A 27,290-nucleotide genomic window follows, 5' to 3' on the forward strand; every position below is an offset into this window, starting at 1 on the left:
CTACAATCCGATATTCCTCTACATGCATAGCTTTGACTATCATCTTTATGATAACTTCCAAATCTATGTCTCCCTCAGACAAAGCCTCCATCTCACTGTTTCTAACATCTAATGGACATCTAGCCAATTTAACACGATCCTAAATTTAACATAATCAAAACAGAACTCTAGATATCAAAGGTGATGCGAGAAGTTGGAGGCTTGGGAAAAGATCACTATCATCCCTCTCATCAGTCAGGCCCATATCTCTGGGTTACCTTTCACTTGTGCCTCTTTCTAGACAGACACATCCAGGGAGCATCTGAATCCTGCCACTTTTTCCTGTGTGACAGGATACAGATCCAGCCTCTCCCCTGTGTCCAAACTACTAAAACTTTTTCTGAGGGCCTCCTCTCACATCTTGACTACTGCAACCTTTGCATGCTACTCCACTATTATTTAGTGGATTTATACTGCAGTATCACCTACAAACCCCCGTCACGGACCAGCGCCCTACTGTGCTAGGGGCTGTACAAACGCAGAACAAAAAGTCGGTCCTAAATATCCAATACATTTTGGACATTAGTAATTCAAAGAATTCCCTATGATGCCCAATTCAAGCCCCACCACAAGTAACACACTGTAAGAAGCAGAAGTAGTGTTAAATGAAGGCTGGATAGGTGGCTGCCTAGGTCAAGGAAGCACTAGGCTTTGGGAAATGTTCCACTGCAAAGAAGCCATCTGACTAGATGGCTGCATCTCTGTGATAGGCAACTGGGCAGCCAGAAACCAAATTACTATTCTAGTTGACAGCACAGGAGAGGTGGGGACGTTGTTTGGTAAGAGGAATTACAAGGCTACAATGGGATGGAGAAAGTAAAGATGTTGGGCCTGCAAGAGAGGTAAACAGAAGGACTGGGGACCTGCTTTGCAGAGTCAAGCAGAGGGTGGGGAACAGGTGCCAAAAAATGTCTTCCCATAGGGAGCAAATATACCCAGGACTGACCATCGTTGACAGACTTTTGTACAAAAGTATGGAACAAGGTAAAAAATTTCCACTGTACAAGGCCTTTCCCTAAGTCAAGAGCAGTAGGGACCAACATAAAGGTGATGAACAATATAAGAACCTAAACAGAAGAGGTTTGTAATGCCTGGTGGGGAAAAGGGTGATATACAGCTGTTCCCTATTATGGCGATACCTTGGAGGAGGGAAAGCTATAAAGGGATTACATTTTCCTGCACATTGGAGGACAAAGCCCAAACCCCAGTTGAAAGAGATTTAAGACCCTTTTGCTAGCATAGGAAAGCCACAAGCCAGCAGGAAGTAAAGGTGGGGCAGAGCCACAGGAAGCCCAGCAGGCAGTCAGGGAAGTTAGAGAATCAGAAAGGTTTCTCTTACATTTTTATTTTGGTATTTCCTAAGGGATAGTCAGTTAAAAATGGTTTTAATTGCTGCTTCAATGTGCTATAAAGGATATCTAGAAATAAACAGTGTGAGTGGACAAGTGGCACAATCAAATATTTCTACCTACGCTCCAAGTTTTACTGAGAGATAACCATCAGCCCAGCTACAAGCCACTGTTGCTCAACCTTCCTTATGCCTATTGAACTGTAACCTCATTCTATTCTATAGCCAGGACAGATCAGCAAAGAGTGGATTTGGATATTCTTCAATATTCTTTATATGAAGAAAAATATTTTTCTGTTAAATTACTAACTTCAAATAGGAGACTAAACTAGATGGGTAATTTTAGTAAAATATAGTTTAAAATTTTAAGGATAGAAAGAGCAGGAAACCTAACTTTAGACCAAGACTGAAATGTAGTCATTCATTAAACTCCACAACTCACGTCAACATTTTACACAGCCAGAAAGCCAAGAAGTAGCATGCAAGATTACACAGAAATTTTCCAGAGAGAAGCATGCAAAATAGCAGTGCTTACACTGTTACTCATCAGAGCACTTTGTGCTAGCATACATGTATTTGAACAACAAATCAAGTCACTCATGGGGTAAACAGTCAAACTGCACAGCATTTAAAGACAGATTCTGGAACTGCTTCTAGGAGGTAAAGGAAAACTTTCTGACAATCAAATGCAGCTGTTTCAGTGTGCACTGTGAACCTGATCTCATGCTTGGTATTATTTGAAAGCAGCCATGGATAGTGTGACATTGAACAGTAAATGAAACGGTGTTTGCTATTCTGAATCAGACCACTGGTTTGTCAAGTTCAGCTACTGGCCATGGGCAATAATCTGATGGTTCAAAAGACAACTCTCTATACCTATGCTTTCTATGAGCATAATGCACCTAAGCCAAATATGCAATGGCAAATGGGGGGGATTCTTCCTGATCACTATAAGTAATACCTTACCATGAAAGACTGAGATTTGATTACTCTTATCACAGCTAGTATAACTACACAAACTGATGAAAATTCTTAGCACTAATGTAGAACTTTATAGGTTTGATTCAGTCTAGAGATACTTCAGTTTCCTCTACATATCCCAGGACACTGAGACACTGGCAGCAAACTGTCTGCCTGGATTGATCCACAATGATTCAAAGACACCCACAACCCATACTCTGCCAGGACCTGGAGCCAAAAGAGGTGTAGCAGCTGCTCTTTGAGAAAGCCTGAGAGATAAGCTGAATCATGAACGGTGTTTCAGGAATAAACTATTGCTACCTTCCCCTACGGAAAGAGAGGGACAAATCCTCTCTGGGGTTCAGGTACAAATGTAACTATATGTAACTAAAATACAGTGCAAAATAACCTACAGAAGGAAAGATAAGTAAGTAGTATAATCGGCATTATATAGATATAGAAACATATGGATAGACTATTAAACTAGGCTTAAAAATCATCTGTGTCTTATCTATGGGTCTGTGTTTTATGCTACGGCTGCTGCTGCAGCTGGGCACCTCTCTGTGATCTCCACTCCAGCAGGGGGCTTTCAGCAGAGAGACTTCCTGCTGGGGGAGGCATTCAGCAGGAAGTCTTTCAGTTGAAATCTCCCTGCTGGAGCAGAGAGCAAAAAGAGGATCTCCCTGCTGGTAGATAAGGAAATGGGGCTGAGAGAGAGACAGGTGCATCTTATCTTTATAATAGAATGATTTTTACCAAGGGCAAAGCCTACGTGTAGCCAATATTTGGCTGAAGATGACAATTTTAATGAAGTTAAACAGAAAAGGAAGAAAAGTAGAGAGTATGATAATAGTTACATTATGTTTGTTTTTTTGTCTAGATATTACCGTGGAAAGTCCCCAACCACAATGTGTCATTTGTTTTCAAGTGTTAGTATATAAAAATATGAGACCAGGAAAATTCAAGACACATTTAGAAAAGAAACACCTGGAATAAGTAAAGGAGGGCTATAACTTTTTCCTTTGGAAACAAGAAGAATTAAAGCAGCAAAAAACGTAATTTCTAAAGAAGCAACTATCCCTCAAAGTCTTAGAAGCATCTTATGCTGTGACTATGTGAATTGCAAAACACAAACAAGCACACACCATTGCTGAGACCCTGCTACTTCCAGCAGCAATAGATATTTATGAAAGAACACGGGCACTGAAAAGCATTCCTATGTCAAACAATACCATCCATCAACGCACTGATGACTGGCAGAAAATATCCAGGACCAGTTGACAGAACAAGTTGAAAAAAGAGTTAGCATTTTGCATTGCAGCTTGATAAATCCAGATGTAGCCAAACTGGCTCAGCTTCTGTGTTACATGAGATTTGTCAAAGCAAGTACAATAGCTGAAGAACTTTTATTTTGCAAAGAAATCCCCACCCAAGGAAGGAAGGAAATACTCAAGATCATCAATATGTTCAGAGTGGATGAACATTTTAACCAGGCTGTGTGTGTAGGGCTGTGCACAACTGGGGCCGCAGCCATGACCAAAAAGAACAATAACGCTAAGCGTGAGTAAATAAAGTGGTACCAGCACCAATTTGGACATGGCAGCATGATTCATCGCCAAACACTGGTATCAAGAAAGTTGCAATGTGAACTACATGAAGCCCTCAACATTATGATTAAAATTGTTAATTTTATAAAATCCCAGACAATGAAGTCATATTGTTTTGGTGTGCTGTGCGAAGAGATAGACTCTTACCACACTCAGCTTCCATTTCACAGCGAAGTCAGGTGGTGTCATAAACAGATAAGTAAGAGTTAATAGAACAAAAGTGCTTTGTATCTCTTTTGCCTGGAAAGGGTTAACAAGAACAGTGAGCCTGGCTGTCACCTGACCAGAAGACCAATCAGGGGACAGGATACTTTCAAATCTTGAGGGAGGGAAGTTTGTGTGTGTGCTGTTAGAATTTGGTTGTTGTTCACACTGGGGGCTCAGGAGGATCAGACGTGCAACCAGGTTTCTCTCCAATCTCTCTGATACAGGTTCTTATAAGTTCAGAATAGTGAGTACTAGGTAGATAAAGTGAGTTAGGCTTATGGTTGTTTTCTTTATTTGCAAATGTGTATTTGGCTGGCAGGAGTTCAAATGTGTATTTGGCTGAAAGGAGTTCAAATTTGTATTTTGCTGAAAAGATTTTAATTTGTACTTGAATACTTAGGCTGGGAGGGTATTCCCAGTGTCTATGGCTAAAAGACCCTGTACCTATTCCATTTTAAATTTACAAAGATAATTTTTACTGTTTTTTCTTTCTTTAATTAAAAGCTTTTCTTGTTTAAGAACCTGATTTTTTATTCTGGTGAGACCCCAGGGGACTGGGTCTGGATTCACCAGGGAATTGGTGGGGAGAAAGGAGGGAAGAGGGAGAGAGAGGCTGATTTCTCTCTGTGCCAGGATTACTTTCTCTCAGGAAGAGTCTGGGAGGGGGAAAGAGAAGGAGGGAGGAAGGTGAATTGTCCTCTCTGTTTTGTGGTTCAAGGAGTTTGAATCACACAGTGATCTTCCAGGGTAACCCAGGGAGGGGAAGCCTGGGAGAGGCAATGGTGAGGGAAAGGGTTTACTTTCCTTGTGTTAAGATCCAGAGGGTCTGGGTCTTGGGGGTCCCCCGGCAAGGTTTTGTGGGGACCAGAGTGTACCAGGCACTGGAATTCCTGGTTGGTGGCAGCGCTACAGGTTCTAAGCTGGTAATTGAGCTTAGAGGAATTCATGCTGGTACCCCATCTTTTGGACGCTAAGGTTCAGAGTGGGGAATTGTACCATGACAGGTGGATGTCATGTGAGAAGTGTTACAATGAGTCTTTGAACTGTGTGAATTCAGAATTTTCCTCCTTGGGAAAACAGACCTTACAGATTACATGTGTAATGTGGAGTTCTTGACTACGTTACTTTACATGATGGCTGTACTTGGCAAACTGACTGCACTGAAACTAACACTTCAAGAGAAGAATGCAAATATACTAGATATGAAAGAGAAAATCAGAGGATTCATGATGAAGCTTTGTCTGTGGAGACCCCACACCGGAAAGGGAGTTACTGATCTGTTTCTAGTGTTATCAGACTTTTAAAAAGAATAGCATGATATTGCTCAAAACATTATTACAGACCAAATATTTGAATTTATTTGTCTGGATTGTATTCTCCTTTTGGTGAATATTTTTGTGGAGTTGAACATGAGTCGCCAGATCTCAACTGGCTTCAAAACCTGTTCTCAGAAATGATGGACTCCATTTCAACCTTAAGCACCTCAGATCAAGAAAACGCTGATGTTTTCAAATCTAACAAACAAGGACTTCTGGATCTCTGTTGAAGGAGAGGATGAAATACTCAGTGATGAAACTAAGAAAGTGTTGCTTCTATTCATTTCCAGTTGTTATCTCAGTGTCAGGCTTTACAACAATGATTTCTGTGAAAACTAAATACAGAAATCTTTTAAACTTGGAAAATGACAAGTGTCTGGTGCTATCAGAGATTCAACCAAACACTGTACAACTATGCAGTTTGAAACATACCCATTCTTCTCACTAAAATTTTAGGCATGTCCAGACATGCCAAAAATCCATATTTTTGGCAAAGTATAATTTTAAAAATCCAGATCAGATTATATAAACAAATGATATGTAGTTGAATAAAGTCACAAAACCATCCAAACTCTAGTGGCTCTCTTGAATCTCGTGTCCTAATTCTTGAATCACAGAGTCATAGCAATGTAGGGCTGGAAGGGACCTTGAGAGGTCATCAAGTCCAAATGCCCATGCTGAGGCAGGACCAAGTAAACCTAGACCATCCAGGACAGATCCTTTTCCAACGTGTTCTTAAAAACCTCGAATGATTGGGGATTCCACAACCTCCCTTGGAAGCCAGTTCCAGAGCTTAACTACCTTTAGAGTTAGAAAGTTTTTCCTAATAGCTAACCTAAATCTCCTTTGCTGCAGATTAAGCCATTACTTCTTATCCTACCTCCAGTGGACATGAAGAACAATCGATCCTAGCCCTTAACATATTTGAAGACTGTTATCAGGTACTCTCTCAGACTTCTTTTCTCAAAACTAAATATTGTTAGTATACAGAGCTGTTAGCCTGGGATAAAATTTTGGGTTTGAAATTCTTATATCTTATACTAATGTGTGTAAACAAAGGACAAAGACACTGTGATGTTGCTTTTGCCTAGTCAGATGGATTTGTTAGTACAATGGGGAAAGATAAGAGCAGTTGAAGTGTTACTGGAGAGCACTCTAAGATTGCCTCAACTCCTATCTCACGGCAAAGTCAAGCAACCAGGGTCAGAAGGGGAAAGGGGGTTTGGGGAGAATGTATAAAACACTAAAAGACCAAAGAAATGCCTATCCCTGACCACAGCACAACCTCACTCCTTGCCCCTCCCCTGGCGTACGAAAGGGGTGGGACTGTAGGCATGCATCGAACATATACTTGGGTGGGCTAAGCAGGAGGGGAAAGGGGGAATGGGGAAGGGAGACATGGGGTAAAGACTTCGGCACAGGAGCTGGGATGGGGGACATGGGGTAAACGCTCTGCGGTGTCAGAGTTGGGAATGGAACACTGGGAAACAGAGTCGGCCGGTAGACCTATGGATATGTTTGCTTGGAACTAACCCCAATAAACATCGAATTGCTTACACTTTGGACTTCTGGTCTTCTGCTTTCTGTCTGTGTGACAAGAACCAGGGGAAGGGGTGAAGGGAAAGCCCTCTAACATCTTGGTGCCGTGACTCAGATGTATCACACTGGACAGATGAGTAGCAGCCAGGTAAGTCCCCCTCCCCAACAGTCCATGCAGCTGCTTGAAGGGGGTATGGCAGGTTCTCATGACGGTAGTTGCGGGTCCTTGCAAGCTGGGATAACAGCCTTTTTGGATAAGTGGCTACGGAAGAATCGGGCCCATTCCAGGTGAGGGGGTCAACCTGGGATGAGATTAAAAAGGAAATGGGGACAGTGTTAGGGGACCGAGAGGGATAGGGGCTGGCTGAGGAGCTCACTCTCCTTGCTAAATCGGTAGTGGAATGAGGTCCGTGCCCATGTGGACAGGATGCCTTCCATGGAAAGGAGGCACTTAAGTCCACTTCTAAGAGATTTGAAGTGAAAGTAGCATTATAGGAGGCTGCCAGTATTCTTTCAAGTTTGGTGCTATTCCAGCAAAGACAACTGGAGAACTGTAAATTAGAGTTACAGGTGTCTAAAGATAATTTGGCAATTTGAAGTCAGAAGCAGAGTTAACAGCCCACCTTAAGAGATGGGAGCTTCAACTTGGTCTGGGGAAGTGAAGAAAAAAATGTTTCAAAGTGAAAAACAGTGAGTGAGCGGGTTAACACATGGAGTTGCTTGGAAGCAGTTAACTGCATCGGAGAAGGGCACGCCTGCAATTCACTGGGGGTGCAAAAAAAAGCAACAGACACTGGGGGAACAAATTCAGGGTTTGCAAAAGCAGATAACAACCCCCACTCTTCCTCCACAGCCAGGACAAAAACCTGGGTGTAAGGGTTCCCAACTGTTTAAACTTAGGGAGCCCTACCCTTTGCTCAGAGCAAACAATATCCTTTTTTCCTTCTTCTCAGTTTGCTTAATTTGCTGCTGTTAGCCTGTACTTCAAACTAACTTCACAGGGTTAATTGGTTGCTTTCTACCCCACCCCTCTCTCTCACACTTCTGTTTTTCTGACTTATTAGTGGAGGGTATTTTGGATACTTATATGAAATGTTATTTTTGGACAAAGCATGACAGAGATCTCCTGTATTCCATTGTAATTTTTGGAGTGGAAGATCCATGGGTGACCATGGAGACAAATGTTTTACTGACTTTTAAAACAATCCGAAGAGGAGACCTGCACAAACGCTTTGCCTCCAATTTGAATACTGGGGGAAGAGAACACAAATCCCTGTTCATGAGAAATTGTATCCCTAAGCTGCTTGAACTCTGAGTCTAAGATTTCTAAACATAAGCAAGGGGTCCCCAGCTGTTTAGCTTGGTTTAGCCCTACAGGACATATAAAGCTTGTATATTACAGCAGCTACTATCGTCTTTTGGAACCTAAGACTGTATTCTCATTTGTGTGTGTATGTTTTCCTGCTTTAACCTTGTATAAAACTCTCACTAAAGGCTTATTAACTAGACAAAAGAAATGAGTTTACTATAGGATTGGCTATAAGCATTGTCTTTGGTGGGAGATCTAGGATGCACTTGACCTGAGATAAGTAACTGGTCCCTTGGGACTGGGAGTAACCTGAACATTGATACGATTTTTTGGTGCAGGGGACCATCTATCACAAAGGCAGGCTTGCCTGGGTGGCAAGACAGACCAGAGTATCCATGGTGACTGTCTGTTACTCCATGTTAAGGCTGTTATAGTGCTTGAGGAGTTCACACTTGTTATTTGGTTAGTGAAATCTAAGTATAGAACTCACAACCAGTTGGGATTTAATAACCCCAAAACTCTCAACCAGTTCTGTGCCCTGTTCCTTGCCTGTGTGCCCTGAGGTTGGCATTCACGGTTGTGAGTCACTCCAGATAGCCTGACAACAAGGACCAAAGCTAATCTTGGGAATCTCAAAGGGCAACCTGCACAATTTTGTTTTATTTCTTTAAAGGGAGTGAGCTTGTGCTCTTTTTTGCTTTCTTATGTGGAAAAAAAGCCTGGGACATTTTTTATGGGTTCTTTTATTGCCTTTTAGTAAATCTTGAAATATAAGACATGTCAAATCTGGCCTTCCTGCTTTTGGTAGAGATCTTCTGGGGAGGGGGTCTCAGAACAGTGTGTATTGTGAGCTTGCCTGGGCGGAGCTTTGCCAGAGGGGTGGAAGTGTGGAATCTTTCCTCAACACATTTATTAATTATTGGAGTTGAAAAAAACCCTTCCAAACACCATGCATAAAAATCTGTTCCCCTTTCAATGCTCCATAAAGATTCAAAAGGGGCACAAATGCATTTTCCCTTTTTACAGGTCACCTTTAAACTAATTACGTGAATTAAGTAGTTCTTTTCAGTGGTTGCAGCTGTAACTTGTTACATGCACAATATAGGAATGTTGTGTAATACATAGCTAAGAAAAACAACTGTCAGTATCAATTAAGTTATTTGTTAAACACTGACAGTACTTCAGTGATGTGCATTATCAACATCACAGCAATCAAACACATTGCAACAATCCTGTATGATGAGTAGGCAGCATCAGTATTTTTAGGGGCTGAGTTTTCATACGTTGTTAGGGCCAGAAGGGAATTTTATGATCTTCTAGTCCGAACTCCTGCAAAACACAGGCCAGAATTTCATCCAGTCAGGACTGGCGCTAGGGGTTTTAGCGCCCTACGTGCACGGCAATTTCACCGCCCCATGCACTGGTCCCGTCGCTCCAGTGGAGCTGCCGCAGTCGTGGCTGCGGACGGTCGGCTGCTTCGCGGCTCTGGTGGAGCTGCCGCAGTCGTGCCTGCAGGAGGTCCACCGGAGCCGCGCAAGCAGCGGACTGTCCGCAGTCACGACTGTGACAGCTCCACCAGAGCCGCAGACCAGCGGACGCTCTGCAGGCACCACTGCGGCAGGTCCACCAGAGCCGCCTGCCGCCCCCTCTGGCAAAATGCCGCCCACCAATAATCCTGGTGCCCTAGGCGATTGCCCAGGCCGCCTAAATGGAAGCACCGGCCCTGCATCCAGTCACTCCTGCAACTGGAGGAAACTATTCTTTATACAATAGAGGGACATGTTTTCACTTAAATCTTGTCTATCTAAAGTTAGGTACCTAAATCTGTACTTTGCCACTTAAATAACCATCTTAAGCAACTACCTGTTAATTCAGACATCAAAATATGGATTCAAATGCTTAATTTCAAACATATCTGAAAATTGGGCCCTAGATAACAGAGACAAATAGACAGTCCAAATCTGAAAATAAACCTGAGCCCTTAAGGACTGTTGTGAGGGTTAATCTTTTAGTACACATTTTTGTGGTGATCGTTGCTAAATATGATCAGAGGTGGAGAGTCTAGCTGCAGAATGCTTGAAAATCCAGAAAATACCATTTTGTATTTAGGTTGAGTAATTAATACATGTACATGAATCATTAATATACACAATGATTTGGTCATTTAGTTATATTTTCCAATATAATGGAAATAAATAATTTAATAAAATGAGAAATATGAATAAAAAACACCGAAGTGAACTGTAAATTGCATCCAAATTGTGAAAACATCTGCCAAAACACACCCCCTGGGGTAAGTATTCCTCATCACTTGCAGGTGAGAAAGAAGTGACTCTCTCTTCTATTTCTATTTAAATGCACAATAATATGATTTTTGTAATTTTCTGTTCCTGCTGCAACTTGTTCCCTGTATAAGCAAAACAAACTTTCAGGATTGCAGATGAGAAAATAAACAATAGTCAAAATAAATTTACCTGCTGATAGAAAAAATTTAGTGTTGGCTTGTCCTCAGTAAACTGATTCAGAAATCCTTTTGGTAAATATCGGATTCGCAATTCATATCTAAAAAGAAGGGAAAAAGGATTACATTCATAATGCAAGGAGAGTAAGTCTTCATCACTGTAGCTTTTAAAGAACAAGTTCGACAAGGATCTGTCCTGGATGGTCTAGGTATACTTGGTCCTGGCTCAGCACAGGTGTCTGGACTTGATTACCTCTCAAGGTCCCTTCCAGCCCTACATATGATTCTATGATTACAATGTCAAAACAAAAAACAAAAAAAACCCCAAACCTCTATAATTTGCAAGTACTCTTAAAATTTTATTAAAAAAGCAATTACAATTTAAATTAATTTAATTAAATGGGAAACCATCATTTTGACAGCCCAGTAATACTGAGGTTCAGAGGAAAAAGTATACCTGGCACTATGTTTACTGGAAACCCTCATCTCATTGGGGTGGTTTGGAAGGAAAGAGCTTTGGCAGTTCTTATGAGTAGGAAGCACGGAGAGGTGAGTAGTAGGTTTGAACCTCTTGCTGTAACAGATAATTATGTTTTCCTGATGGGCTTGCAGATCTATACTGGTTCAAAGAGGCTGTTATCAGGACTGAGGTATTGACCTCACAGACCTGGGTGGGCTGCCAGGTCTTGCTGTAGGTGCTGTAGGTAGTGGTAGCAGCTGAAGCTAAGATGATGGACTATTGATCTGAGCAAGTAACAATCACTATGTTTCCTGGTGAGCACAAGCATGAATGTTTAATGCATTGTTGGCAAAAGTGAGTAGACAGGTGCTGTTCCAAGTGAAAATGGCAACTGGTATAGCCCATCAGGGAGCCACAATCTGTGCATTAGCCAAAGGCTCATTTTCAGCTGGAAAAGGCTCAATCTCTTATCAAATAAAGGTGCTGCAATATCTACTCCTGGGACTACCCCAATGGAATTGTTGGGATTTACCTATAGGAGGATTTCACAACAGATAGGCATATCCCATATTAGGTACTAAAGTGCATGCAATAACTCAAAAATCTAAATCCCACCATGACATTGCCACACCATTCAATTACAGCAGGAGGTCCAGAGAGGCAGGACTATCAGTCACTTTGATTTACTGGCTATGCCAGAGTTTCAGGTCTCCCTAAAGTTTTTCTTTTGTTTATAAATAGTAAAACTGTTTGGAAACTGATTGAGTATTATTAATTATTGGTACTGCAGTGGCATCTAAAGAATCCTATCAGGTGGTCCCTACCCCTAAGATCTTAGAATCTAATAGTCTCATTCAGCGTAAATCCAGCATATCACAAACAGCACAGCATTTTAGCAAGATGGCCAGCTATATAATCTTTGTTAATTAGAAACATTTTGAAACAATATATTTAATGGTTTGTGCATAGTAACAAGCTTTTGTTGTGAAATTTCATATTGCTGGTTTCAGTAGGATCGGAAAGGCTGCTTAGCAACTTGAAGAAAATAATGTTAAGGATTACAAGTTAAGGCAGACATACCTGACAAAGACAAAGTTACTGACTAAAATCACATTAACTTGTTTGAATGTGTAATGAATCCTAACCTCACAAAAATGGCAAACAGCTATAGAATTTTGATTTGCTGTGTTGCCTATTTCTACTGTTGAATACTCAGTCTATAGTGAACGTAACGGGGTGGTTACCCGCTCCTGCCCTGAGGGGTTTAAAAAGCAGCCCTGGAGAGGGCTGCAGCTCTAAAAGCTGGGCTCACTGGGGAAGCAACCACAGCTGGGCCACGCCTCAATCAGGCCACAGCTGGCCTCTATAAAAAGGCTGTGAGCCAGGATCCCAAACAGTCTTCCTCTGTCTGTAGAGGGAGAAGGCTGCAGGGAGGTAGAGGCAGGGCACCTGAGTGGGAAGCCCCAGCCTGGAAAGCCCCAGGCTGCAGCCTACTAGAAGGCAACAGGTACCGGGGGTTGCAGAGGGCAGCCCAGGGGTAGATAAAGGCAGCAGGTCCAAACCCAACCTTTGCCTATGATGAGTGGGCTGATACTGCAGTCTGCCCCAGGGTATGGGGGCTAGATGATGACTGGCAGTAGCCTGATACTGAGGCAAGGTGTGCATAGTGGGTGGTGGTTCCCCTGGGAGGGGGAGACCCTGAGAGAAAGGGGTTACTGCCAGGGGACAGCACCCCAGGTAAAAGGGACACTGAGTCCTGGGAGGGACACGGGGGCCAACAGCAAGCAGTAAGGCAGATCACCGGCCTGCAGAGAGTGCTCTGGGCTGGAAATTGAGCTAATTCCCTAAGAGACCAGCAGGAGGCACCGCAGGGCTGAGTCCGCATGCTTACAGTGAATAATATATGTAAATATTTTATTATTCATATAAAACTATGGATTTACAATACTCAGGTTTTTTTTCATGATATTTTGAGGTTCTCTTCAAAAACATAAAATACATGCTCAGCCTCTGGCATAAAATGAAACAAACTTTTTAAAAAAATCAGTGAATCCTCAGACATATAAAAAGACAGCTGCATGATGCACAGCAAGATATAAACAAAAATAGTCCTTTTTTCCAACCAAAAAATTAGGCCTGTAGCATGTGTGGGCTCATGTCTGGAGAGGGAAGGTAGTGTCATCCATACCTCGTCCAAAATCAGGAAAACTCAAGGAAGATTATTTCTCCACTGGAAAAAGCCAAATCACCACTACGTTACACTACTGAGTCAAATGTAGCATGAAGCAAATTTCCTGTTTAAAAAACAACTATTTTCCCTCTTTTCTCTTTCCTTGTCTTATTTTGCCCGTCTATTATATATCTTGATATATCTTCAGTCTTCAGCCACATACTAGCTTTCTAGATTTTAAATTTTTTAGAAGTTTTCATTTCTCTAAAAACTGCTTTTTCCGCAATCTTTTATTACCTTTAGTGCCCCCTCTTCTGTACTAGAAGGGAATTGTTATCCTTCTCATGTGATTTCAGCATTCTAGTGACTAAATACAACCTTAAGGAGAAGGTTGAGATTAAATCTAATTAAAAAATATACCAAGAAGCATAATATAAAGGCAAAAGAGCAGGTACTATAGTTTCTCATCATGTATGTCACCAACTGCATTAGAGAAAATTAAAACACATTATTTAACATACAATTTAATTTTAAAAGTAACTCTAATGCAAAGCCTAAAAGCTTCAGGTAGACTAGTATGATATTTAGTTTCCATTTTACTTTGCCTTTTATTTCAACATGTAATATACTGTGGCTGAAACAGAATTAGGACAGATTTCAAACAACAACAAAAACCCAAGATAACTCTACATATATCTGTATCTTGATACAGATTTAATGAACCCATCTCCATCATACAACAGAAGATGAATTAGTCAAGATAGTATTGAATTACAAAAGCATGAGGTACAAATAGATGAGAAAGGCCTGTTGGGCGACAGTCTCTGTCCCTTTCAATGAAGAATTGTTCCCTAACCATGCCCAACATACTAGTGTCAATGACACTTCCACCATTTCCCATGGCAGACTATTCTGTACTATAATAATTACTCATAGTCCAGAAGTCTGTGGTGATCTACATTTTACATGTTCCTTCTCTTAACTTCATACTTGTCTTTGCACTATTGTACGTAACCTCTCCTTCCCTGCTGTTCCTACCCTTCAAATGTTTATAAACTGTCACTCGTGAACATCTGCTAAGCAAGATACGGATATTTAGTTCTTTTAATCTTTCCTAATAAACCATTCTCTACAATGCCATAATAATTTTTATTCCTGTTCTCTCAACTCTATTCTTTATTGTACTTTTGTAACCTTAGGAAGCCATCACATATCTTCTTTAATGCCATGAATTTAATGTGAATAGTCCTCCAATAAAAAAAATGCCTGTTCTTTCCACATCTCAACATAAGAGTAAACATTTACTGAATATTGTGAGATTCACTCTAAACCACCTCTAAGAATAACATATGACAATCACTCACTAGACAATTAATTTAAGATATATTGGCTGGTTAGCCATTCATCTTATATTTATACAGTTTCTGTCACTCTAAAGTGTTTTAAGTTTTTAGACACATGGCTGGTGAGATGAAGGCATATGGGAGGCTAAGGGAGTCAGCAGCTGAGTTTGTCAGCAAAGAAAGACAGGGAAGCAGGGTTGTGTGCTAGCCAGCCATCCTGACCCTGGAGACTTCCACCAGGCCCTGGTCTTGACTTGCTGGGAATGCAGCCTGTATGTTCCCGCTGATAAAAGCCTGCCAGGGGGAATAACCTGGATGTAGGAGCTGTAGGTTGGTGGAGTCCCGAAACAGGTTAGAAAGCTGCAGGAGGAGGTGGCTCAACTGTGTAGCATCCAGGAGTGTGAGGACTTCATTGATAGGACACACATGGAAACATCAGGGATGGCGGATATTAGGTGACCACAGAAGCACCAGAGGAGGAAGGCAAACCAGCTGCTCTAGGGGGACGAGACTGGCTGCTCGCCATCTTGGGCAGCAGACAGTGTTCTACTCCCTACCCAGCTACCCCAATCATCAAGATGAAGAACTGGTATGCTATACTGGCAACAGGAGGTGACGAACAGATCCCAGTGGCTGAGGAGGAGGAGCCCGTTGCCCTCAAAGCTGGGAGGCTCATGGCCATCACACCCAAGACGGGGCATAAGGTGCTAGTGTTTTAGTACTGCACTCAGGAGGGTGGAGGCAACCATCTCCTGACCTGACCTGATGTCCTGGGGAGGTGTGCTTCCTGCCTGGAGATGTTGCACATTGGGAGATCTTACAGAAAGGCTGCTGAGGCTCATCCATCTCTCTAACCACTTCCCCACAATGCTCATACAAGTGGGCACTAATTGTATTATCAGGTATGACCCTGAGCAGATCAGCAGTGACTACAGTGCTCTGGGAGTGAGGTCAAGAAATCAGAGGCATAGTTTGTATTCTTGTTCATCATCCCAGTTGAGGGTAAGGGCCCAAGTAGGGACATGTGCATCTTGACGATGGATGCATGGCTGCAAAGATGGTGCCAAAGGGAGGGCTTCAGCTTCCTCAACCATAGGATGCCATTCTGGGAAGAAGGCTTGCTGATAGTTCAGTGGTTTGAACATTGGCCTGCTAAACCCACAGTTGTGAGTTCAATCCGTGAGGAGGCCACTTAGGGATCTGGGGCAAAAATCTGTTTTGGGGATTTGAGCAGGGGGTTGGACTAGATGACGTCCTGAGGTCCCTTCCAACCCTGATATTCTATGAAATTAATGTTGTGCACAAAATTTCCTTTTCCCTCACAGAAACGGGTTGTAGAGCTGCTGGCTGCAACTGGACCGAGCAGAGCCTAGCTCGCAGAGGGACAGAGCTGAAGGGTTTTGGGCAGCTGCAGTTCCCAGCACACATTAAAGGAAGGAGATGGTGTGCAGGAAACTCCACACAAAAGACGGTTACTCACCTTTGTAACTGTTGTTCTTCGAGATGTGTTGCTCATATCCATTCCAGTTAGGTGTGTGCGCCACGCGTGCACATTCGTCGGAAAACTTTTACCCTAGCAACTCAGTGGGCCGGCAGGTCGCCCCCTAGAGTGCCGCCGTCATGGTGCTCGATATATACCCCTGCCGGCCCACCCGCTCCTCAGTTCCTTCTTGCCGGCTACTCCGACAGTGGGGAAGGAGGGCGGGTGTGGAATGGATATGAGCAACACATCTCGAAGAACAACAGTTACAAAGGTGAGTAACCGTCTTTTCTTCTTTGAGTGATTGCTCATATCCATTCCAGTTAGGTGAATCCCAAGCCTTACGTAGGCGGTGGGGTCGGAGTGAAACGTGGCAGAATGAAAACTGCTGAGCCAGAGGCTACAGCATCTCTTGACTGTTGAACCAGGGCATACTGCGAAGCAAAGGTATGGACCGAGGACCAATGGAGCTGCGCGACAGATCTCGTGGGTAGGAACACGAGCCAGCAAGGCGGCACATGAAGCCTGAGGCCTGGTAGAATGCACGGTGATGTGGCTTGGGGAAATATGAGCCAAATCATAACAAGTGCGGATGTACGCCATCACCCAAGATGAGATCCTCTGAGAGGAAAACAAGCAAGCCTTCCCTTTGGTCTGCTACCGTGACAGAGCTGGGGCACCTTACGAAATGGTTCTGTCAGCGCAATATAAATGCGAGCACTCTACAGATGTCCAGGGAGTGCAATTGTTGCGCCCTTTGCGTTGAGCTGTGGGTAACATGAAAGGCCGAAACCACCTTAGGGAGGAAAGCCAGGTGTGGTCATAACTGCACCTTGTCTTTGTGAAACCTAGTGTACGGCGGAACCACCGTAAGAGCTCTGAGCTCAGAGACTCGTCTGGCCGATGTAACAGCTACGAGGAAAGTTGTCGTCCAAGACAGGTATAGCAGAGGGCCGGTCACGAATGGCTCGAATGGGGGAGACATAAGTCTGGTTAAAACTAGGTTGAGGTCCCAGGTTGGGGCTGGGCGGCGCACCCGAGGGTGCAAGCACTCCAAGCCCTTGAGGGACCTCGAACCCATAGAGTGTGAGAACACGGAACATCCACCTTAGCCTGGCTGGAAGGTAGAGATGGCTGCCAAGTGTACCCTCAGCGATGATACCGCCAGGTCCTGCCGCTGAAGGCCAGAGGCAGGCCAAATAGAGGGGATTGAGACCTCAGTAGGAGCAAGATCGAGCGTATTGCACCTGTAGAAGAAACGCTTCCACTCGGCCAGGTATGTTGACCAGGTGGAAGGCTTCCTGCCACCCCGGCTCAGTTACGCAGCAGCCACACCGTGAGGCGAAGAGGCTGCAGGTCCGGGTGACGAAGCCTGTCGTGGCCCTGAGTGATGAGGTCTGGGTGGGGTGGCAGGGTAATTGGGTTGGTTATTGATGGCCGAGCAACGTGGTATATCAGTGCTGCCTGGACCACGCTGGAGTGATCATGATGATGCGCGCTCTGCCCCTGCGGAATTTGAGTAGGACCTAATGAACCAGTGGGAACAGTGGGAAGGCATAAAGGAGTTGGCCTTTCCACGGCATCAGGAATGCGTCCAAGATCGATCCCGAGGAGAGACCTTGGAAGGAGCAGAACATCTGGCATTTTCTGCTCTCGCGGTGAGCGAACACGTCTATATGAGGAAAAATCTCCACTTCTGGAAAGCAGAACGCCTCACATGGGGCAGAGTGACCACTCGTAAGACAGGAAAGACCTGCTGAGTCAAAGCGCCAAGGCGTTCCGAACGCCTGGGAGAAAGGACGTCACCAGCTCCATCGAGTGGGCCATGCAAAAGTCCCAGAAATGGATGGCCTCCTGACAAAAGGGGGGAGGACCATGTCCCTCCCTGGTTATTTATGAAGCACATGGCCGTTGTGTTGGCTGTAAACACCGAGATACCACGGCCTCGCAGCTGCCGCTGGAACCCCTGGCACGCCAGGCGGACTACTCTCATTTTTGGGGCATTGATGTGGAATGCCAGCTCCCGAGAAGACCAAAGGCCTTAAGCTCGGAGGTGACCATGAGCACTCGAGCAGAGAGATGACGCGTCCGTCGTCAGGGGCAGTGAGGGCTGGGGCGGATGGAACCGCATCCCTGCCCACACCAGGGAGGGAGTTAGCCACCACTCTAGGGAGCCTAAGGTGCTCGAGGGAACGGTGACTACCATGACCATTGGCTCCCTGTCTGGGTGGTACGCCGAGGTGAGCCGGACTTGGAGAGGACGGAGGCGGAGCTTGGCGTGTTTGGTTACAAACTTGCGGGCAGCCATGGACCCAGGAGACTGAGACAAGTGCGAGCCGAGGTCGTTGGGAAAGTCTGCGGACCTCGGATGATTGTTGCCATCGCCTAAAACCGCAGTTGTGATAAGCAGGCTCCGGCTAGGTCGGAGACCAGGATAGCCCCTAGGAAGTCCAACCTCTGCGTGGGAACCAGAGTGGATTGCTCTATAGTAATCCTCAGGCCTAGACCTGTGAATAAGACCGTGACGATGCCCACATGCTGAGTGGTTTGTGTCTCGGAGTCTCCTCGGATAAGCGAATCGTCCAGATACGGAAAAACACATATCCGACATCAGCGAAGGTAGACGGCGACTATGGCCGTAAACCAGAAGTACTGACGGTTGGCTAGAAAGCGGAGGTATCTCCTGTGCGGAGGGAAGATGGCGTTGCGAAAGTACGCGTCCTTCATATCGAGGGCGGCATAGTAGCCCCCAGGAGGCGAGGATGGAATAATGGTTCCCAGGGATACCATGCAGAACTTCAACCTTATCCTAAACTGGTTGAGTCCGCGCAGGACTAGGAAGGTCTGAGACCTTTGTTCGAGTGGGGGACTAGGGCATAACGGGAGTAGACCCCCTTGCCCCTTTCGTCAGTCGCCGTCTGCACCTCTTGTACGAGGAATTGCTCGTGAGAGGGGTCCCTGAAGGGGGACAGGGTTGGAACAAATTAGAGCTGGTACCTATGCTCCACCGTGCGCAGGACCCAGCGATCTGAAATTAACTGGGGCCACGCCAGGAGAAAGCGGGATTGGGATCCCGGCCTGTGACTGGTACACCGCCCTCAGGCGCACCTTGGAAGGTTCGTCTTTGGTCCCAGTGGTAATTGCGAGGAACCCTGACCTTGGCTCTTTAAGGGTCCTGACGTTCGTCTGCGACCACCTTGGCCTCGCCGTTTGCCAAAGTCCTGTCTCTGGCTAGGCACAGAGTATGGCGGCTGGGGACAGAAAGGCCTGCATTTGGTCGCTGGCATATGCATGCTGAGAGAGCGCATTAGAACCCTATTGTCCATCAGGCTTCGCAGCCTGGGGCTGTCTTTGCCGCGAAGAGGCCTTTACCAACAAAGGGTAAATCCTGAATGGCATACTGCAGCTCCGGCCGGAGGTTTGAAACCTGAAGCCAGGAGATGCACTTCATGGCGACACCAAAGGCCAGAGTCCGAGCTGCTGAGTCTGCTGCATCCAACAAGGCCTGGAGGGATGCTCTGGGTACCTTTTTCCCCCGTCCTCCAAGACGGCAGCGAACTCTTGGCAGGAGTTTTGAGGGAGAAACTCCATAAACTAAACTACCTTCACCCAGGTGCTATAATTATAGCAGCTAAGCAAGGCTTGTTGCTTTGCTACCCAGAGCTGCAGGGCCTCTGCAGAGTACACCTGGCGGCCAAGTAGGTTCATTCGCCAAGCCTCCTTCGGTTTCGGGGCTGGCGCCCGCTGGCCATGCCAATACCTCTCCTTAACAGACTGAAAGACTAGTGAGCAGAGAGGAGAGCGGACAGACGAGTAGTCGTACCCCTTAGAGGGCCCCATACCGGGTCCTCTACCTCTGGGACCTCCTCCACCTCAGGTTGTCGGGGGGCGTATCAGAATCGTGGTCCTGAGCATAAGATCTGTGCATGTGGGATGACACGGATGCGTGTCTGGATGGCCATGGAGGTACTAAAAAAAGGCATGGGCAGAGTCTCTGACTCTATCGGACCTTGCCCAACTCGGCACCGGGGACCGGCACCGGGAGGCGTACCGGTACCTGGAACGAGATCCAGACCTGCAACCAGAACGGTGCCGGGAGGTCGACTGAGATCTCGAGGCTCGGGGAGAGGCTACGGGAGTCACGGTACCTGTCGCGGTGCCGGGAGTCGGAACGGTGCCGATAGTAGTGGGTCGGCGAACGGGATACCGACCGGTGCGGCGAGTGCGACCAGTACCGATGAGGAAAACAGCACTGGCACTGCAAGTGGTGTCGGGTGTGCCGACGGGACCTGGAGCATCTGCGGGACCGTGATCATGAACGGTGCCGCTCTGCTGTGCTGACAGAGGACGGTCATATGAAGAGACTGTATTACCCGCACCGGCGGTGCCGGGGTCAGGCAGCATCGACTCTGTCATGGCAATGAGATCCCTCGCCGTTGGTAATGTCTCCGGCGTGGAGGGAACAGCAGGCTCCTCAACCACAGTGCATACTGGGGAGCTGTCAGGCACCGGATTCGACGGCCCTCGTGGGACCGGGATAGACGGTAGCGAGGTCGTCAGAGCTTCGGTAGGTGTCGGTGCCGGGCGATCCGACTTAGACGAGCTCTCTGGCTGCGGTGCAGTTGGCACGGAAGCAGTAGGAGCAGTAAGCTCAACCACGGCGCGTGCCGGAGAGCCGTCAGGCACCGGATTCGACGGCCCTTGTGGGACTGGAATCGACGGTGCCGACGTCGTCGGTGCCTCAGAGGTGTCGGTGCCAGGCGATCCGACTTAGACGAGCTCTCTGGCTGCGGTGCAGTTGGCACGGAAGCAGCAGGAGCAGTAAGCTCAACCACGGCGCATGCCGGGGAGCCATCAGGCACCGGATTCGACGGCCCTTGTGGGACCGGGATCGACGGTGCCGACGTCGTCGGTGCCTCAGCAGGCGTCGGTGCTGAGCGATCCGACTTAGACGAGCTCTCTGGCTGCGGTGCAGTTGGCATAGAAGCAGCGGGAGCAGTAAGCTCTACCACGGCGCGTGCCGGGGAGCTGTCAGGCACTGGATTCAATGGCCCTGGGGGACTGGAATCGACGGTGCCGATGTCATCGGTGCCTCTGCAGGTGTCGGTGCCGGGCAATCCGACTTAGACGAGCTCTCTGGCTGCGATGCAGGTGGCACGGAAGCAGCAGGAGCAGGGGGCTCAACCATGGCGCGTGCCGGGGAGCTGTCAGGCACCAGCAGGAATTGTAGGCTTTCTCGACCTCAGAGGAAGGGAGCGGTGCCGAGTCGACTTCGGTGCCGGCGACGGCCGGTGCTGAAAGGCCTTGGCAGTACCGGCGGGGTCCGGTGCCGAGGAGGCGCTTCTGCCAGCCGCTTGATCATCGCTCGGTGCCAAAGGTGGAGGGGTAAGTGAAAGTCCCGCTCCTTTTTGTTCTCGGCTTAAAAGCCTTGCAAATGGGGCACTTAGCTGTCAAGTGTGATTCCCTGAGGCACTTCAAACAGGAGTCGTGTAGATCTCCCTTCGGCATCGGCTTCTGGCAGGCCGAGCCCATTTTAAAACCCAGTGAGCCGTGCATAGGCTCCGGCACCAGGTGCAGGGAAGGGGCTACTTCCTGAACCCCGCTAACTATTACTAAACTAACCATGTTAGCAAAGAAAAAATGTATAACTATACAAATATATATATATAAAGGATTATAACTGCATAACTATATACGAAAACTACGAGTAGCTAGGGAAGTGGAGGTCAGCTAAGCCGCGCTCCACTGTTCCAACGACCGACACGGGCGGTAAGAAGGAACTGAGGACCGGGTGGGCCGGCAGGGGTATGTATCGAGCACCATGACGGCGCCACTCTAGGGGGCGACCTGCCGGCCCACTGAGTTGCTAGAGTAAAAGTTTTCTGACGAATGTGCACGCGCGGTGCACACACCTAACTGGAATGGATATGAGCAATCACTCGAAGAAGAAACCCAGGATCCAGTATCAAGCCATTTCTCCTTCTGGATCCCTGGGCTATGGGGGGCCCCCCCCATGGCTGGGCTCTGGGGGGAGGTGGAGGAGGGGACGTAAGTGTCTGGGCTGAGGGGTGCCCCATAGCTGGGCTCTGGAGAGAGGAGGTCTGAGTGTCTCTCCCCGGCTGGGCTCTGGCAGGAGATGGGGCAGAGAAACGGAAACTGGGTTGTTTTGTAGGGGTTTTTTTAACTCTACTCCTGGGAGAATTTTTATGTGTCTCTGTATTGTTACAGATATGCTCCCTGACAGGTATTTTGCAATAAATTACCACAATAATTGAAACTGGTATGATTATATAGTCTTATTTTGACAAATAAAATATGCAGAATTTTAAAATACTGTGCAAGGAATGTTTATTTTTTTGGAATCAGAAACATCCAAAACAAAATACCTAGTAGTAATGGGCAACTTTAACTACGCAGACTGTTCGAAGAGTAGTATGGCAAAAAACAAAATTTCCAATAAGTTATTAAAATGTACTGGTGACAACTTTTTGTTTCAGAAAGCAGAGGGGCGACAGCCATTTTAGATTTGATTCTGAACATCAGGGTGGAGTCAGTAGCAAATCTGAAGGTGGAAGGCTATTTGGATGAAAGTGATCATGCTTCATGATTTCATGATTCTAACAAAAGAAGGCATGAGATCAGCAGAAAAAGGACAATGGACTTTGAAACTTTAAACTCAGAGAACTGGTAGGTTCTTCCCATGGGAAGAAAATCTAAAGGAAAAAGGAGTTCAGAAGAGCTGTCAGTTTCTCAAGACAACAATATAAAAGCACAACTGCAAACTGTCTCCGTGTGAAGGAAAGGTGGGAAGGATGATTAGAGGCCAATATATTCCATCAGGAATGATTAACGATTTGAAAATCCAAATGGAATCCTATAAAAATGGAAACATGGACAAATTGATACAGTGTACAAAAAACCACAAATGTGTAGAGACAAATACAGAAAGGCTAAGGTAAAAATGCGTTACACTTAGCAAATGACATAAAAGGCAGTCAGAGGAGGTTTGTTAAATACATTAGGAGAAAGATGAAGGAAAGTGTACGTCTGCCACATAACAGGGAAAGAGAACTAACAACATCAAGAATGTGGAGATGTTTAATGCCTATTTTGCTTCAGTTTTTACTAAAAAGGTTGATGACCAGACACTCCACACAATAGGTAATAACAAGGCAGAAGGAATGCAAACCAAAATTGGGAAAGAACAGGTTAAAGAATATTTAGATAAGTTATATGAATTCAAGATGGTAGGGCTTGAAGTACTTCATTCTAGGCTACTTAACGAATTAGCTGAAGCCATCTCAGAACCATTACAATTATCTTTGAGAACTCATGAAGGATGGATGCGGTCCCAGAGGACTGGAGAAGGGCAAGCATAGTACTATCTTTAAAAAGTGGAACAAAAAGGACCTGGATAACTACAGACCATCAGCCTAACTTTGATACCTGGAAAGAGATTGGAACAAATTATTCAACAATTAGTCTGTACGCACCTAGAGAATAACAGGGTTATAAGAAATAGCTAGTATGAATTTGTCAAGAAGAAATCAAGCCAAACCAACCTAATTTCCTTCTCTGACAGGTTTATTAGCCTAGTGGATGGGGGGAATCAATAGATGTGTTACATCTTGATTTTAGAAAGACTTTTCACAGATTCCCATATGACTTTCTCATAAGCAACCTAGAGAAATGCAATCTAGATGATATTACTATAAGATGGGTGCAAAACTAATTGGAAGAACATACTCAAACAGGAGTTATCAATAGTTCGCTAAGTGGGAAGACTTATCTAGTGGGATCCTGCAAGGGTCAGTCCTGGGTTCGGTACTTTTCAATATTTTCATTAATGACTTGGATAATGGAATGGAGAGCATGCTTATAAAAACTGCAGGTGACACAAGCTGGGAAGTATTGCAAGCACTTTGGAGGACAGGATGAGAATTCAAAACAAAGTTGACAAATTTGGTGAATTGGTCTGAATTCAACACAATGAAATTTAATTAAGACAAGTGCAAAATAATTTATGTAGGAAGGAAAAATAAAATGCACAACTACAAAATGGGGAATAACTGGCAAGGCGATGGCATTGCTGAAAAGGCTTGGAGGGGTATAGTGGATCACAAACTAAATATGAGTCAACAACATGATACAATTGTGAAAAAGGCTAATATTCTCAGGTGTATTAATTGGTGTTATATGTAAGACACAGGAGATAGTTGTCCGGCTCTACTTGGAACTGGTGACGTCTTAGCTGGAGTACTGTGTCCAATTTCTGGGCACCACAATTTAGGAAGGGTGTGAACAAGTTAGAGAGAGTCCAGAGGAGAGCAACAACCTGGCAGAAACCTGGCTTATGAGGAAAGGTTAAAAAACTGAGCATGTTTAGTCTTGAGAAAAGAACACTGAAGAAGGACTGATAATCTTCAGATATGTTAAGAGCTGTTACAAAGAGGACAGTGATCAGTTTTCTCCCTGACCAGAGGAGGAAAGACAAGAAATAATGGGCTTAATCTGCAGCAAAGGAGATTTAGGTTAGATATCAAGAAAAACTTTCTAACTATAGAAGTAGTTAAGTTCTGGAATAGGCTTCCAAGGGAGGCTGTGGAGTCATTGGAGGTTTTTAAGAACAGGTTGAACAGATACCTATCAGGAAGGGTCTATGTTTGCTTGGTCCTGTCTGAGCAAAGAGGACTGGATGTGAGGACTTCTTAAGGTCCCTCCCAGACCTATATTTCTATCATTCTATTAGAATTAGCTATTGACTGAATTAGAGAGAACCCCTAAAGTTCATTTCTGCAACATGCTTCTGCAGAGCTGTTTATAACGTGAGTGTAATTGTATAAAACAGAAACTGATTATTAATACCTTTTAGAAATAAGAAGAAAGAGAAAACTGTTCAATATGATGATATGGCCAGAAAGCTAAGTTTAAACTTCAGACATGTCTCTGCTTTTTTTTATGCACAGCAAGTTTTGCCTGTGACTATATTAAATACTATCCTGGCTCAAGTAACTACTGCAAATTATTGTAAATCTAGTTCACCCAGAAGCACTTGCTTTATGCTCTGCAAAGCTCCATTCTCTCCTTTCCACACACATTTCAGCGCCAAACATTTCAGTTAAATCTCTCCCTCCAATCTAGGTACAGCTCTCTTGTGCTACACAGAACAAAATAGTAGTAAATCAGTCTCTGAATTTGCAGCACTGCAAACCTTTTCCTGGCTCATGTTCTTAGAGGCGAGTGATTCCTCTGTAAGTCTGAATTTGCTTGTTACTGTGATTATCATTTTCTCACAAGTTATGTCAAATTGAATTGGACTTCATGTAGCAGACTATAAAAGCCTCTTTATTATCATATTAAGAGAACCTAATGTACTAAATATAGGCACCAGTACAAAATAGCTTTTGCCTTCTGGACAAGTTGCTAAGTTTCTGAAATCTTGATCTTTTAAGTTGTATTTTTCCTTAACTGCACTAATCAATTATTTCTACAAAGAATTTTTAACAAAGCAGATTCATCACCAATGTTAAAAAAACAATTTACATAACAACAGGATGCATCTAATGGTAACTGGCTTGTTACTGGATTAACAAATCTCAATTTAATTTGGAAGATTAAGTGTTTTATAATAATTAGACGTACAACCTGCATATCAATTTGGTATAAAACACCTCTGTTTGCAATGCTAGATCTTGCATATCGAGGAAATGAGAAAGAGAGCCAATAGTCATTGTAGTATACAATACACCTGTGTTCCTCAATATTAGTTTCCTGAATAGAATGAATGTTATCAATGAACAAATAAGCACTCAGTTTCACTGATAAAGTCTCCGGTGTTCACTCACATCATCCTTTTGAACCCCTCTGGGGGTTTGTAACAGTTGAAGACATTGTCTACACTGCTAAAAAAGGTGTGTGTGTTTTACTTTCAGATAATAGTCACTCTTAGCTCAGTGGTTTGAGCATTGGCTTGCTAAACCCAGGGCTGTGAGTTCAATCCTTGAGGGGGCCATTTAGGGATCTGGGGCAAAAATCTGTCTGGGGATTGGTCCTGCTTTGAGCAGGGGGGGTTGGACTAGATGACCTCCTGAGGTCCCTTCCAACTCTGATATTCTATGATTCTATAACTCATGTGTATGACCTACCCCATGCACTTCTGTTTTACCATCAGGTAAACTAGGCAAGATCAGCACTATCTCGCTGCCTTGTGATGACCTCACCTAGTTTATCTCACAGTAAAACTGAAGTGTCCTGTCTTACTGTGTTTTTACCTTGGGATAGTTATGTGTGTGAGCTGCCCAAGAATAAAAAACGTACATTTTTCAGCAGCGAAGACAAGGCCACAGTGGTATCTTAAAGCAAGTTTAAGGCTTGGGCAATTGGACTCCTAACAAACAGCTACTTCTTACTCCTTCACTCGTTACAGAATTGCATTCTGCTAATTTTCATTAGGATGGTTACCCATTGGCACTGCTGTGAAACTGGGCTACGTCTGCTCTTACAGCTGAACTGAATGCCACTGGAAGAGAGAAGAGATGTCTGGCTTAACAAACTGGCTGACCTTGTATGTCTGAATTTATTACTTATCTTGAGCCTTAACCACAGCCATAGGAGTCTACTGCAGTGCAGTGTGAATACAGAGTCACCACCTCCCTTACTGTTCCTCTGGAAATAGTATCCAATAGCATCACAAAAACCACTTATGTTAGGGATAGAATTTGTTCCAAGAATTTTTATCATTTTCTATCTCCTCCTGCTGATGGGAAGTATAATCTAAGCATCTGGACTGATCTAAAAGAATATTAGAGAATACACTTCCCATGTATATTGAATACACAGTCTTAAATTAAAATCATTAAAAAATTCCCATTATGAGCAGCAGTTACTGGATGATTATGTTATAGGATGATATTAATTCAAGCACCATTCCAGGACTTCTCTCTTACTCTACTAATCTAAATATTTTAACAAGTACTGTCATCTGATCCTAAATGCTCTGTTTTATAGTATTACAAATATGACAGCAACATTTTGATTATTCAGAGCAAATC

General features: G+C 44.7%; 1 protein-coding gene across 14 annotated transcripts in view; it reads right to left on the bottom strand.

Moving 5' to 3' along the window:
- Positions 1–27,290, bottom strand: part of PTK2 (protein tyrosine kinase 2) — a 428,303-nt gene that overhangs the window by 217,305 nt on the left and 183,708 nt on the right. For all 14 annotated transcript variants that reach the window (XM_050940664.1, XM_050940665.1, XM_050940661.1 and 11 more), the window contains one exon: positions 10,800–10,887. In XM_050940664.1, coding sequence (XP_050796621.1) covers positions 10,800–10,887 — 88 coding nt within the window. The remainder of the gene's footprint in view (positions 1–10,799; positions 10,888–27,290) is intronic.

Source organism: Gopherus flavomarginatus, chromosome 2 (assembly GCF_025201925.1).
Source record: "Gopherus flavomarginatus isolate rGopFla2 chromosome 2, rGopFla2.mat.asm, whole genome shotgun sequence".
In the NCBI taxonomy this organism is placed as follows: domain Eukaryota; kingdom Metazoa; phylum Chordata; order Testudines; family Testudinidae; genus Gopherus; species Gopherus flavomarginatus.